Source organism: Lepisma saccharinum, chromosome 16, assembly GCF_977018435.1.
Source record: "Lepisma saccharinum chromosome 16, izLepSacc3.1, whole genome shotgun sequence".
Classification (NCBI taxonomy): domain Eukaryota; kingdom Metazoa; phylum Arthropoda; class Insecta; order Zygentoma; family Lepismatidae; genus Lepisma; species Lepisma saccharinum.
The window spans coordinates 49,710,233-49,725,482 of NC_139244.1; the positions used below are offsets into that span (position 1 = coordinate 49,710,233).

Sequence of the window (15,250 nt, forward strand, 5' to 3'; positions counted from 1 at the left end):
AAATTTCGTTTTTGACAAAAACACGAAATATGAAATAACATGCTGTAATGTTAATTTCGCATGTCTCTGAAAGGTGTGAGGTGCATATTTCTATGCGAAATATACTCTTAAACACGAAATTTACCGTTTATATACTGACACGACACTTTCTGAAGTCTGAAGTATCCTGTGAGTTATGCAATTCACAGAAAATTGATTAATTCTGCTGTAAATATTTGAGAAGCAAAAATGGACCGCTTTACCCAGGAATAAACTTAATACTCTGGTAACTACATAAATGTGCTATTAGAAGGGAAAAGTTTATTTTGTGTAATAAGTACAGTTTTTAAATCAAATTTAGGATTATATTCACAATTTTAAAACCAAAATGTCATATACCACTTTTGTTGTGATTATTAACCGCTATAACGCCGACAATTTATTTTATTTACCGCTTTTGAACCCGAAATAGACTGTTTTTGTACCGAAATTTTGCTTTTTTATTTACCAAAAATATGTGCCTCTAATAATCACAACATATTACCAACCCAAAATCTCCATGCTTTCTGGAAATTCACACATGGGAAACTTTTTTTATGACTTTCCCTTGTACTAACATTACTTGAGATTTATTACTTATATTTTTATCTTGTTTGCAGTTAGATGAACCTGAGCTTAAACCTAAAGCAAAGAAGAAAGGAAACCAGAATAATGTACATTCTAAGGTTAGTGATACAGATTCCTCTAGTGAAGATTTGGAATCAACACATACTGACAGGACAGAAACTTCCACCAAGTCATGCAGTACTCCTCAGGATGAACATCTTCATACTGCTACCAAAGGTGCGGAACAGAACTCTTCAGCTAGTGATACTGGTGTTGCAAATAGGGATAGAGAGCATGATGGTGAACTGTCCAGCAATGAGCATAATAGTACAAGCAGAGACATAACCAGATCCACCGGAGTAGCCAACGTGGACAGCGTCAAGAGCGAAAAGTTAGAAGAGTGTGTTAGTGCGTGTGAAAAGACTTCAGTTCAATCTTTAGCCTTTGACGTTAACTGTGATTCTGTTCAGGGTGAACCCAGTGTAAGTAGTAAACAGTTCGGTGAACCTCAAGGTGACGACGAAGCAAATGGCTGTGATATAAAACTTGGTGAACGTCACCAACTTTACGATGCAAGCAAATATGCACCGAACATTTCCCAGTTTGAATTAGTGGTGGACAGTGTGGACGGTGTTCGCCAGCTCATAGCAAAGTTCTCGGATGATGTGGAAATCTTAAGAAAGTTACAAAAGGTGAGTTCATTAAGTATACACCTCATGAAGGAAAGGGGGACTGGGAGGTATGGATTGATTTTTGTCACTGGGAATTTTGCATGAATTCTCTTCACAAACATTTAAAAATTGGCCATATTTAATTCAAAATGCACTTATATTTCTTTGAGTATTTTTTATTTAGCCTTCACCCATTAACTGCATGGTTCAGGGGATGGGTGGATCTTTATTTTATTTTAAAAAATGGCTCATTATTTTGTGGATAATTTAGTCTTATGTTAATTGTTAGTTTTCAACATCTCAATGGGTTTCAATAAATTATTCACATGTGTAGTTAATTGTGTAAGCAACTAATATTAAATATTTACAATCAGATTAAAATTTATATATAATCGCGTTTGGACTCTTAATTAAAAATTACCACTATACATACATAAATACGAGTTACAACAAAATTTAATTTAATCAATTCTGCATTAATCTATGCTAACCAATTTTTTTTTAGTATGCCTTTGAATTTTTATCGTCATGCGAACAAAGAAAAGTTTTTTTTTCTTTCAAAACGATATATCTTTCTGAAATTCTATTTAATAAAGAACGGATGATCCGATCATGATGTAGGTCAGGCAAAAAGGTTTTGAACATAATTCTTAATTTTCAGATTTTTAAAATTGATCAAATAACCATTCTTATCAATTTTTGTTTTGAAGCTCTTTGCATGTGTTTTTAAAATCCATTCATTATCAATGTCAATTCACATTGTGAAACTGATTTTATGGAGATTTTTATTCAACGGAGTAGCTAAAGATGTATGTGGAACATGGTAACACCTCACACCTGTTGAACCGTGGAAACTGTAGGCTGTCACTGGGAGTCGGTCCATGCGGTACATGTGGTGCTACTTAGTAAGAATCTTCCTCCACCTTCTATGAACATTTCATTGCATAGGACTCATTTAATAGTGAACAACAAGGAATGAAACTGTGGAATTTTCTCTGTTGTCACAATCATGGAAATTGAGCAAAGAGCTACAATAAAACAATGTTTTATTTAGCATACTACCAGACTAGGGTTTCTTACCAACACCTATAATGTATTAAATATTATAGATACTCGAGTTTGGACTCCAATTAAAAATTAACTTTACAGCAAGAATAGCCCAGTAATATTTATTTTGATTGCACAGTTTAAGCTCATTAACAAAAATAATAGATCTCAAGAGAACTAAGCTGATCATATTTAGAAACTTCACACACACATAGAAATTGAAATCAGTGACTGACTTGGGGGTAATCGGTGTATGTTTCTAAGTAGGTAACTGGAATGTGGCAAGTGAGTATAAACCGTTTAATGTATTAATGTTTCCTTCAATTGTATTGTAGAAGGCTCAAAAAGATAGCCGTCCCACCTGCGAAGTGAGGCTGGCAAACCGTCTGGCAGCCCTTCTGGAGGAGCTTGAACCGTGGGAGTCAAATTTAGTTGGTGCTGCGAGGAGAATGAGATTTCGCTTGTATAAAGAGTGGGAGGACTACAAGAACAGGTAAAATTTATTGTACATGCATAACTGAAACTTGTGCTAATATAGTTAAACCAGAATGGAATTTTAAATTCCAGCATTTCTTACAAGTCGCATGATAATTACTAGGGATGTGCTGAAGCCGATTACAGATGTATGAAAATGGGCAGAAATTGACATATCTGCATCGGTGTCGGCATAGGCGAAAATCTGATATTTAAACCGGTACAGATAATACTAGAGTCTTACATTCTAAGAAGTTTTATATTTTAATTTTGTAAGATTTATTTTTGTAATGAAATTATTGCAAACTCCCATTCAGAGGATCAACCTACCTCAAAATCAGAAATAAAACAGAACATTGCTGAACCAACTATTCCACGTGACCAGGATTCGCTGCTGTATTGGAAATTCAAAAATGAGTACCCAAACCTGAAGCAAGTGGTGAGAAAATACTTGGGCATACCTGCTGCATCAGTATTCAGTGTCGGTGGACAGATTTGCGATAAGAGAAGAAGTAGGTTGGTTACTTCCAGAAGTGCTTCCAAAACTTGTGTTTCTGAAGTTTAATCTGCGAGCATTAAATTTACAACATTAGGAACAGGAATTCATTTTGCATTTCAAAGAACTGCATGTGTACTAATGTTAAATCTCTTGAGAATCTATGTTCTTAAAGGTTCACATTACCACTTTTTTTTTAGATGCAAATGTACATTTGCATCTCTTGAGAATATATATTATATATATACATATGATGTGCAATAGAAATGTACATAGCAAATTTATTTTTGTAGTGCTGAAAATAACATCCCATTTCTGTTGAATAATCTTGTGCATCAGAATTGGTTAAATATCGGCATCGGTTCCAAAAATTACACTGATGAACAAATTCAAACTTTTTTTTGCTCCTTTGAACGAAAATAGGTGATTATTTATAATTCGACCCCGCTGAATCCAAATCTGAAAGTAGAAATGCTGTATCACCTATCGTTTTCCCTGGATTTTCATTTTTTGTTTTTAATAAAAATTTTATTCCCTTTGTAATAATACATCGAAATTTGAAATTATTTTTGTTTGTTTGCTCATGAAATAAGATTTAAATATTGAAGTGAATAGCTATGAAATATAAAAAAATTAAAATATATGTATAGGACCAATTTTGACTGTTCAGTGAAGAAATTTCATGCAAAAAAATGGAAAAAAACACATTTTTACTCGCATTTTCAAAATTTCTTTCTTGAACTCTGCCGTTTCTAACTGCCACCAGAAACCTCTTCCTTGAGGTTCCAATTATAGTCTGCTAACATGTTCTGTACCGATTTTCCTGCATATCGTTTCTCCATGACAGAAATATCCTGGTGAAATCTCTCGCCGCATTCGTCACTAACCGTGCCCAAGTTAAGGGGGAAAAAGTCCAAATGCGAATGTTAAAAAGTGAATTTTCAAGGACATATTGAACCCCATGCGCTGATAATACTTCAACAATTTCTTAACAAGTTCCTTGTAGTTGTCAGCTTTCACATTTCCAAGAAAATTACAGCATACTTGTCTGAAAGCTAACCATGCGCATTTCTCTTTTTCTGTTAGCAATTCCACAAAGTTGTCATCATGAATGATCTCATGGATTTGAGGCCCAATAAATATGCCTTCTTTTAACTTACTATCACTGAGTTTAGGAAATGTTTTTCTCAAGTACACAAAACCCTCACCGTGTTTATCCAAAGCCAATCCACAATGTTGTAATGCCCGGCTGTCCCATTCGCAAGGAAAGCAACAAAATTTTGTAAACCCAGATTGCATGCTTAACAGTATACCAATCATTTTGAGGTCTTCGCTTATCTGCCAACCATATTTTTCATAATTTATCACTTTTAATATTGTATCCATACTTTTGTATGTTTCCTTCATGGTGGAAGAATAGGCAAGGGGTACTGATGGGTATATATTCACATTATGCAACAATACTACTTTTAAACTATTCTTAGATGAATCTAAATATAGTCTCCACTCGTTTGGGTTGTGACTCCTTCCAAGTTCTTGCGGAAGGCCTTCTACATCATTGCAGTAAGTTAACTCATTACTAACAGAAAAAAAATGTGTCCGTGATTGTTGGTGTTTCCGATATGACATCTTAACACCATCTTGTAATAAATTCCACCCTCTGAGACGAGAACCTAATAATTCCACTTGAACTTTAGAAAGGTTGAGGTCTCTGACTAGACCATTTAGTTCGGATTGGGAAATAAAGTGAGGTATATTTGGATGAGGAAAATTTGGATCGTTGTTTGAATATGAGGGTCCAGGTTCGTCATCTGGAGAAGCACTGCTTGGTTCTGTTTCATCCACTGTCCATTCTTTAGAAGGCTTAGGAATTGGTATAAAATCATGACTCGTAGGTTTCTTGGCTGAAGGAACATCAGGATAAAATGTAGAATGTTTTGATTTAGAACTATATCCCACTATGTTTGTTAAACAGAAGTAACAATCCTTAGTATGATCTTTCTGTTCTGTCCATATTACAGGGTTTCAGAAGGGCATTGATTTGTGAGTGCCATTAAGCCAACCACGTAAAGTTCGCGAACAATTACAACAAATTTTACCTGGTGCCCAGCTTTCTCCCTCCTCTACTTTACTTCCAAAATACAACTCATATGCTTTTTTCACTATAGGAGTGATCGTATTTCTCTGTGACTTCGGAGTAAATTCCCCGCAAACATAACAAAACAAGTTTGGGTTATTCACACATTTGTGTGACATGGCAAACTCATTAATTGACTTATAATATATTTCTTTTAAAAAAAACAATTATGAATGCTCTTATCGTTTTGTTAAAATACAACTTACACTACACTTCACTATACACAATATTACATTCACAATTTCACGAACATACACAAACATAAAATACGGCTACTCGCGAAGTTATCGGAAAGGAAGTTAATACTAGTCTAACCCACAAAAGAACAAATTTTAACAGAGAAACAGGAAATTTCTCTACTGCCAGATGTTTCCTCCACTAAATATTAAGTGCCAGTCATAAACACACAAGGTCGCTGAAAAGTTCTTATCCATGTGCTAGGAACCAAACGTTAAGCCGGATGCGGAGCAGGGTGCGGAGAACTGAAACCATAAAACTATAAAATGTGGGTGTTCTGCAAAAAATTTAGGTGACGCAGGAAAACGGATGCGATATTCGTTATCAGCACATCTGAATACATAAAGATCACTTAGTTTTATTTAAAGGAGTATTTCATTGTTTATCAGTGTTATCGGTGAGTACATCGGCATCAGTAAATGTTCAGCTTCGTCATATCCCTAATAATTACTATGTGTAGCATGTACCTTTACTGGCTATTTGAGAAAATCTACTCGGAATATATTGTATGATTTTTCTTCTATGTACGCATCTTGCATTTTAGAATTATTTCTCTTGTAGCCTACGGTTGTTACAAGCAAAGAAACCGTTTTTGTTGCGACCTTTCAGGAAAATACACACTCCCTTCATCAGACATTTATTTTTAAATATTTTCAGATTTCAGAAATAACACAGATTTGCTCCCATCACATTATTTTAAATACGTAATTGTAAATGCAGACGTGGCTGTCTTCACAGGCAGCTTATTTCTTCGGGGAGAGGATACAAAAAGGTTTCTACTATTTCTAGCACTTATTCATCATAGGTACTTGCATTCTGAATACAACTTGTTCTTTTTCCCTGTATTAATTTTGCATAAACTCAATGTATAGTAATGTTGTCTTGTATTTGTTTATGTAGGAATAACTAGAAATAAAACAACAATGGATGGGTCATAAGCAAATAACTTAAAAGGCCGAAAGTTGTTAGCAAAGGATAGATTCCATTGGGGAATGCTTGCTGTGATTCCAGTTTTCTGAAATATATTTTCATCACCAGTGCATTCCTATTTGGTTGCTCATACCCTTCTTTTAAAAATATTTTCATCCTGTACCTGATATTTATTAATTTTCTTCATGTAAATCTTTGCAGGAAACTAGATAAAATAGACCCTGCAGAGGAAGCATGGAAATCTGAACCAGAGTACGAAGAGGAAATTCTAGAAGACTCAAAAGAAGAAAAGGGTAAAGAGGAAGATGATGATGAGGAGGAGGAGGAAGAAACTTTCGGTAAGTTGAGTCTGTTGACTTGCTTAGATAAGGTTCATATAGTTAGTTCGTTGATGGGTATTGAAATGCTACGGAATTAGATATCACAAAATGTCATGGAAATCACCTTTGACAATGGTTTTGTTGTAACACCTTTATCCCCCCCATTTTTTGTATGTGTGTCATAAGTCGGGCTCGGAAGTTTATGAAAAATTATATTTTTTCTGGAGCCTTTAAAACAATGCTAAACCAGATTATCAGTCCATTTCCCTTCAGTTAGAACCAGCAAATATTTTTTTTTATTTTGCATTTTTTGGGTTTGTCATTTTTCAGTATTTTTTTCTGTTTTTGTTGCATTTTCATCATTTTTGAGGTTTATTTTTCTCTTTCCCTGTTGTTTCATGAATTTTAAATGCATTTGCTAGCATAACTTACGTGCTAAAATTTCCTGACATGGTCCCTTTAGCAAGTTCACCATCAATCGAAAATACGGTCATTGGAAAAGCACAATATTATTATTCACTGAAATGTTTGGCAATGGATTAAAATACTTTATGGGAAGCTTACTTTGAGGTTCCCTTGCTGGACACTATCGCCTTAATATATGGTTTTAAAGTAAAATTAGTCACAATATAAAAACATATATATAATGTGATGTACGCAAACACAACTGTATTTTCAGATGCTGGCTGAATACTGTGTCGTGGAAGGCTCACTCTAAATGGAAGTGAATGGCTTGTATAGAAAAACCTTGCGGTTTATTTTATGGAACCTTGAAGTAAAAATAAATAAAACTGCATTAGCACGTAACTGCTTTTCTCTCTTTGCTTCAGTAGTTTAAGCTACCAAGCAACGGGTTTTATCAAATTTTTCAACTACTGTCTTGTAATTTATGAAACATCAGGCTTTCATTTTCAGAGCAAAAATTATTTCTAAGTCAATGTTTTTCCATTTAGGTCATTTTAAGCTCATTCTGCAGGTAATTTATGACATTTTTTAGGTCATCAACTTTCGAGCCCTAGTCATAATGCTTGTGGTATTGTCTTGTATTGGTTGCTTTGCATATTGCTAAGAGGCAGAACATCAGGACTTACTGTTAAGAAATCTGTCACTGTGACTCTGCATAGTCATTTACAACTGCCAACGTGAACCTGCCATTTTCTTTTTTAACCTTTCATCTGACTTAATTTTTCGTTCCTGCCCCTGTGGGACAAAAATATCAGAAATGGTTTGAAGTATCAAGATAATATAGATTACAACTCCACACATACCTAGCTCAGTAACTAAAGTGGTTTGTGTTGGAGAAAATTAGGGAAAAGCTGAATTTTGTCAGGATATTAGTCCCCCACAGAAGCCCCCATTCCTTCACTCTGCCCCCCCCCCTTCCATGAAGATCAAAATGGCACAAAATTGCTTCTGCAGTTATCTGGAACAATGTATTGTAGGATCTTAGGATTTTTAAAAAAATCTATTACGTACTCTTATTGTCATAAAAACTTTCATTTGTAAATGTTTTCTGCATGTTATTCAGGTTTATTGTAATTTCACGAATAATGGAGAAAATTATAAAATTGCATAACCTTCGGCTAATAAGTTGAATGAAGCAAAACTGTTTCAAGTTGAAGCTGTATGCAAATTTGTAAGCTTTAGAAGAATGTATAATTTTAATACATTAGTTTGTAAAATTAATGGTTAAGTGCCTGTGTTCAACAAGAAGATTATAAGCACATAGAACAGGGAATAGGAGTATCTTTGGAACACTGTCTAGAAATCCATTTGATGCATTTGAATCAGCTTTGTGGCAAATTGATTAGAAGGATGAATCTTAACAGTGAATATTTTCACTTTTTTTTTACCACTACTGTATTTTAAAAGGTACTCACTCAATATTTGAATAGACGCATAGAGACTGAAGTTAATATAAAAATTAAGCTTTTCTAGCCTGTTTTGCATTATTCCCGAGTAAATTTATTGTTGTGTTATCCAAATTCAGTGGCTCATTGTAACCTCATTGATCTGCATTTTGAAAAATTTCAATATTTCTGTAAAATATTCTGCTAAAATTGTGTTTTGTAAGTCTCACAGAGACAGATGACTCTGGCTCAAGTTTCTTCCAACGTGACTGTTCAGAGTGTAATTGTTGACCCTTTCAAAGGCGTTATTGGAAAGTTTGCCCTAGGAGGTGACTTTCAACCATGCTCCATGAGCATTTGGGAAACTGAAATTAATTTTCTTCACCAGGCTGTTCCGTGTAGTTGTCTTTTGTTGCAAATGATTTCCTGTATGAAATTGTTCACTACCTCCATTGCTGTCACTGGATTCGTGAATTTTACATAACTCTCAGGATAATGCAAACTCTTGAAAGCATTGGTGGACAAATAAAATTTAAATTTCATAAAGAGTTTATTTCACATTTTACATTGAACTTTGCATTATTTTGTGAAGTAGCATGGAAGGATGATAGATTTCCTACCTTCTTGAAAATATTAAATTGATGAGCCTTCCCGATTGTATAGTGTCACCTTGTAATCAAGAGATTCTATGTTCAGTCCCCAGTGGAGGCATGTTGCACAGTGGTGTCGACCCCACTTCAGCCTGTAGGTCCAGTCCCGTTTAGGCATAAAGTGGACTTAAAACGAACTTTGACTTCTGACAAACATTAAATTAATACTGTACTTTCAACAGTAAATTTTGTTACACCTGGTAACACTAATAAAGTATTCAGCTAAGTTGGACATGTTGTCTCATGTGCTGTAAAGGTGTGTTGATAGCCAGTTAAATTTCTGATATGTAGCTTCTTTTTGTATCCATCACTCATGCATTAAAAACCGTGATAGAATCATTTGATTACTTCTGGAAATGATGTCCATTTTATATCTGGTCAGTATTAGTAAATTGTAGGGAAGGGACAGATTAATCGTTACTCTTATCGGTATCGGCCGATGTAGGCATTTTTGTAAATCAGTTTATGGGTAAAATTACTTATAAGTATCAATCCAATATATCTATAAATATAATTTTTACATTGCAAAAGCTTGCTTCATCTTGTACCATAATTTTATTAAGGAGTTCAATGAACCATTTGGAATTTTATATCGGATCGGTAGACTATTGGTTATCGGTACTGGTAAATATCATATCGGTCCATCCCTAGTAAATTCTATATTCAGACTTTATTGATTAAGTCTCCAGGTAGCACTTATATGTGTTATTTTTGCAAGTAATAATGTCTTCCAGATTTGAAACATTTCATTGCACCTTTTTGTCTTTCTAGATGATGGCCCTCATCCTCGTTACCTTGCTCGTCGTGTCAAACGCAAAAGGCCCCTTGTTGATGCATGGGATGAAGGCAGTATTGATTCAGGTGAATCGGCAGATATGGGTGACTTGGGGCAGAAGAAAATGAGACGATCTGGGGATTCAAGTGCAGCAGATGCAGCAAGGAAGAAACAGAGAAGGAAGCCGGTTCCAAAGAAACTCCAACACCTGTCGAAGAATAGCGTTGCCGAAGCGAATAGGATATTGGAATGGGAAATGTACAGACAGCAGTTAATCAAGATGCCTTCTGCTAGTGAAGGTGGGGAAACCTCAAAACCAAGTGATACGTGTGGTCAGGTTCTGAGGAAGCTACTCAGCGGATATGACTCTGGGAAAAATATGGAAACTGTGAAGGTATTCGTAAGTGGAAGTAAGATTGTGCCCCCATACAGTGTACAAAGTGGTAGTACTAGTATTTGCATTTCCGATGCACAGGCAAGCACCACTAGTACATCTGGAGACAGAACACCACCAGAACGTAGCTTGCCATCAGATAAACCAGCAGTATCTGTTCATGGTGGCATTAAATCAGATCCCCTTGTTCTAAACAGAACGTCTGCCAAATATCACAAGCGACCAGTTATGCTGAAGAATGTAAATATGTCCAAAGGTGCCAAGAAATCCCCAGTGTATTATGTGATTAGTCAAAGTGGAGATCAAATGAATGTAGTTAGGACTCCTGTAAGTGGAAACGGTTCGGCTAGAACTAAAGTGGTTCTACCTTCTGGCAAAGGTAAGACTTCTCTAATTGCATTGAAAAAACCCAGTGATACTTCCCCAGTGATTCAGCTAAATGCGTTTAACAACAATCGTACTGGTGCTAAGGTGAGTGAAAGGAAGAAGGAAAAAGGAAGTGCACGGTATATTACTGTGCCATCGGTACCGAAAGTGCAAGGTACTTCCAGCAAGACATTGTCAGATGATCTACCAAATGCACTGATGGTTAGTTCTCAAGAGCTTGTTGCAAGCAACATTGTTCAGACACACCGACAATTGCACAAGATTCCTGTTAACAGGCAAAAGTTCAAAAACATTCATCCATGCCCCGTGGAAGAAATCGCTCAGTTGAGAGCAGTTCCTGGGAGCTCTGATTTGGAAACAGGGGCACAATCTACATCATTAATACTGCAGAAGTTCACCATTCCTAATGTCTCCAACCCGGACACGCTACCTCAGATTGCTCAGAGAAGTGCAGAAACCGTGACCGTTTCGGCAACACCGTCAGTCATATCAGCAGTTCCTAAACTCACCACAACGTCAAGTTCTATGACAGCGTCTGCTACAAATTCGGCAAAGTACGTGCAGTGGTCATCTTTCAAAGATGTTCTGGAAAAGGCAGTGAAACAAATTCAGTCATCAGAGAGCATCGGGAAGCAGCCAGTCGTCCTGGTTCCAGCCGTGAATTCAGATGGCCAGCCGCTGCTCATTCAGTACGTTGGGAGTGAAGCATCGCAGATAATTAAAAGTATGGGTAAAGGATCCATTACGGTTAAACCTCCTAAGCTTCAAGGTAGTGGCATTGTTCCCTCCAAGATGCTGCAAAGTCAAACAACTTCCACTCAGATGATCCAGCGTTCTTTATCTAGTACCTGCGTGAAAAGTGGCTCCTCCATGAATTTGGGCCTCAGTATTTTCCCAAAGGCAACAAATCAACAGGTGATATCAGCTGGAAGGAGCACTACATGTGTTTTAGGACCCAATTCAGAATTTTCGTCTACTGGTAGTGAATCTCAGTCAAATATTTCGGGAGATAATTGTTTTATTGTTGCAACTCCAACATCTACATCAGTTAACAAAGTGGATGATAGCGAGACTGATAATATTAATAGCCAATTACCAAATATGGGAGAATCGGCCATGACAGAATTTTACTCTGAACCGCAGACTATAAAAGCAAGCAACCAGATTATTGTGGAGTCACATGAACAGCAGCACAGCTTGGAACTTACAGAGCCGCAGCTGTATGCTTCAGTCCCAGTTGATGTGCCGCAGCCTTCAATTTTGGGGACTGAAACATTGTTCTCAAACCAGCAACTTGTGGTCAGTACAGGAAGTTCCATGCCAGTTGAACAGTCAACAGTAATGTTGGAGACTTCACCTGTTTCATTCGATGCTGTACCAAGTTTGTCAACAGAATCCCACTTATTAGGGGACTTGTGTGATGGAAACCAACTGCAAGGAAGCTACCCAGATGTCATTCAGACAGAATTACAAGAGCCTGCTGTGATGGAAGTGCAGGCAGATTTTCCATTGGAAACGCTTCACCAGGTTACCAGTACACTAACAGACAACTTATACCAGGGAGATGTACAAACTATTTCACAGCCAAACATACAAGTTGTGAATCAGGAGGATACCATCTTGTCAAGTCTTCAAATTTCTCCAACAGCCCACACACTTGCCTCCGTAGACACAGCAACTATAAATAATTCTATATCACAGGTTCAGAATTTGTTGCCAATCAATGTCTTTCAACCAACGAAACAGAATCAAATTATATTACAACAGAGTCCAGCATTGAACCTTCTAAGTAAACCTGGAACTATATTGGTGAACAAACCTGGCATACCAGCAAAGCAGCAGACACTCATCTTCCAGACAAACAACACCTCTGCTACTCTAAAACCATTTGCCGGAGTTTCAGCTTTCCAAGATCCAAGCCAGGCATCGTTGATTCTGCAGGCTGATGGTTCTTCAGCTTCTTTGAAGTCTGTGTCAGTCCCTACAGTATTCCAAAATTCCGCAGCACAGCAGACGCTTATTTTGCAACCCATGGTTTCTTCTACAAATGTTAAAGCTGCAACTTCGCCAGTTCTTCAAGCATCTCCTCAACAAACACTAATTCTGCAGGCAAACAGTTTAACATCTACCCCGATGCAAAATTCCCCCAAACAGCAGATGGTGCTTTTCCAAACAGGGGGATCTGTCACACCACTTAAAAAGTCTACCTCACCGACAAAAGGCTCCCCAAAGCAACAGACATTATTTTTGAAAACACCTGGGCCTGTTGGAACATCCACTGGTCAAACAAAGCCTCAAACCTTGCTGGTGCAGACAAGCCCATCCTCTTCAACTTTGAACCCAGTTGCATCTTCGGTGATCTTGAATTCCTCAGGAGAGCAAAGCATAATCTTACAAGGCAATTCCATTGCATATCCCAAACCACTTGCGCCCGTGCAGCTCGTTCAAACTAAGCCGTTAAAACAAAAATCACAGTTGTCAGGAACTGGTAAAAAAGCTTCCCGCCAAAGTAACATTTCTCCAGCAGTCGCACAGCAGGTAGCCAAGAGTTACGCAGGTAAATCAAATATTCTTTACTGTATCCCTTCTGCTTTATCAAGTCCGACTGCAGGTACACCTCGAACCGAGAGACAAATCAAAACAAATGTTAAGCAAAGCAGGATCACCCAATCTCAAAGTGTGAAAAAAGTAACCTATCCTGCAGGTATCTCAGCACTTCAAACGACTGCCACAACTACCTCCTTGCCGTCTGTAGTCGCTCTTGCCAGCACTTCGACCGTACCTCAGCAGGCTGCTTGCGTGCAGGAGAAAATTCCTGCCTCGCAAACCCTTTTAACAGCAGCCGCAAACGTGCTGCATCAGGCGACTACAGTCCCCCAGAAGGCTGCAATTTCTAACAGTCTTGTTCAGAACAAACAACCCACACAGCAGAACACAAACAAGCAGCAGTTAGCAGGGAAACCAGGAGGGAAAGTACAAAGTTCCCACACTGGGAAACTCGTGGTTGTTTCTTCTCCTCAAGGCAAGAAACTAGGTATCCTGTTATCTAATGGCCAAATTCAGTATATATCACAGAACCAACTAGTTCAGATACTGAAAACAAACAAAAACGCAACAGTGTCTGGGCAGAGGACCAATGAGCAAGTGGCTAACGTAGCTAGTCAACAAACAGATCATGACGCAGAGGATAGTCTTGTGACCAATGTACAATCTTCTGGTATGATTACCATCTCACATTCAGGGAGGTGAAGTGTCTTATAATAAACTAAGTGCTTAAGAATAAATGGTAATGGCACGCAAGCGGAATAATGAAGGTAAAGGAATATATTGAAATTATGTTTGGTAACAGATCTGTATGTTTTATATTTTAGTTCCAATCTTTTTTCATTAATTGTGGAGTTTTCTTAATACTATTGAATTGCAATTCAACCCTATTTTTTTCCCTTCGTCATGAAACTTTCTCCCTTTTCAATCATTAATGAATGCAATCAAAGTGCATTTTATGGAAAAAAAGTAAAAAATAAACTGATGGCATTGAAGAAATAGGTTGGATAGTGCAAAATGTTTTTAAAAAGTGTGTGCATATGTGTGAATATATCTTATGAAGTGATTTTATGCTTTTTTAAAAATGAGTATTCAGTGGTTGGACACTGAAGAAATAAGTGTACATATTGTATAGTTTGTTCATATACTGAAGACGTATACATATATAATAATGATAATATATATATTCTCCTGTACAATAAAGACAAAATAAATTATTTTTGTCCCTTTTTTGCCAGTTTAATTTGTTTTGTAGCTACCTATGCTTTACAGGCTATCTACTTGTCAGGCATTAAATGTTGATTTTGCTGGAATTTTATATCCTTGGGTGGATATTCTCCTCCCCCAACAACCATCTTCCACTATTCTCTATTCCAATCATTATACAGACGAATTCATTAAAACCATCATTTTAGGAATATTTAAATAAATTACAAAATTTTCAATCTATTTTCATTTCAAAGTTATAAGGAAGAAATGAAGCATATGTTTGAAAAATTTCACCAATAAGCAGGGACGGCGACAGGGGTGGGCACGAGTGGGCAATTACCCACCCAAAAATTGCTGTACCCACCCAATTGCCCATCCAATCAAATTCAATAAATATACACATGGGAAAATGCGAATGGTTCAATAAATAAGTTTATTATGGTGTTCACTCCATGTGAATATTATCTATATTACAGACAAGTTCACATATTATCATTCAGTAAAAAGCTTTGTTGTCCTTTTCTGAAACACTGATTTGGTGAAT

The 15,250-nt window shown here is 36.8% G+C and overlaps 1 protein-coding gene across 1 annotated transcript in view; it reads left to right on the forward strand.

Moving 5' to 3' along the window:
• LOC146000479 (uncharacterized) overlaps positions 1-14,716 on the forward strand; it is a 57,119-nt gene extending 42,403 nt beyond the window's left edge. Inside the window, exons 12-15 of the mRNA XM_083138158.1 lie at positions 639-1,277; positions 2,639-2,796; positions 6,779-6,915; positions 10,169-14,716. Coding sequence (XP_082994284.1) covers positions 639-1,277; positions 2,639-2,796; positions 6,779-6,915; positions 10,169-14,202 — 4,968 coding nt within the window. The 3' untranslated portion in view covers positions 14,203-14,716. The remainder of the gene's footprint in view (positions 1-638; positions 1,278-2,638; positions 2,797-6,778; positions 6,916-10,168) is intronic.
• The last annotated feature ends 534 nt before the right edge of the window (positions 14,717-15,250 follow it).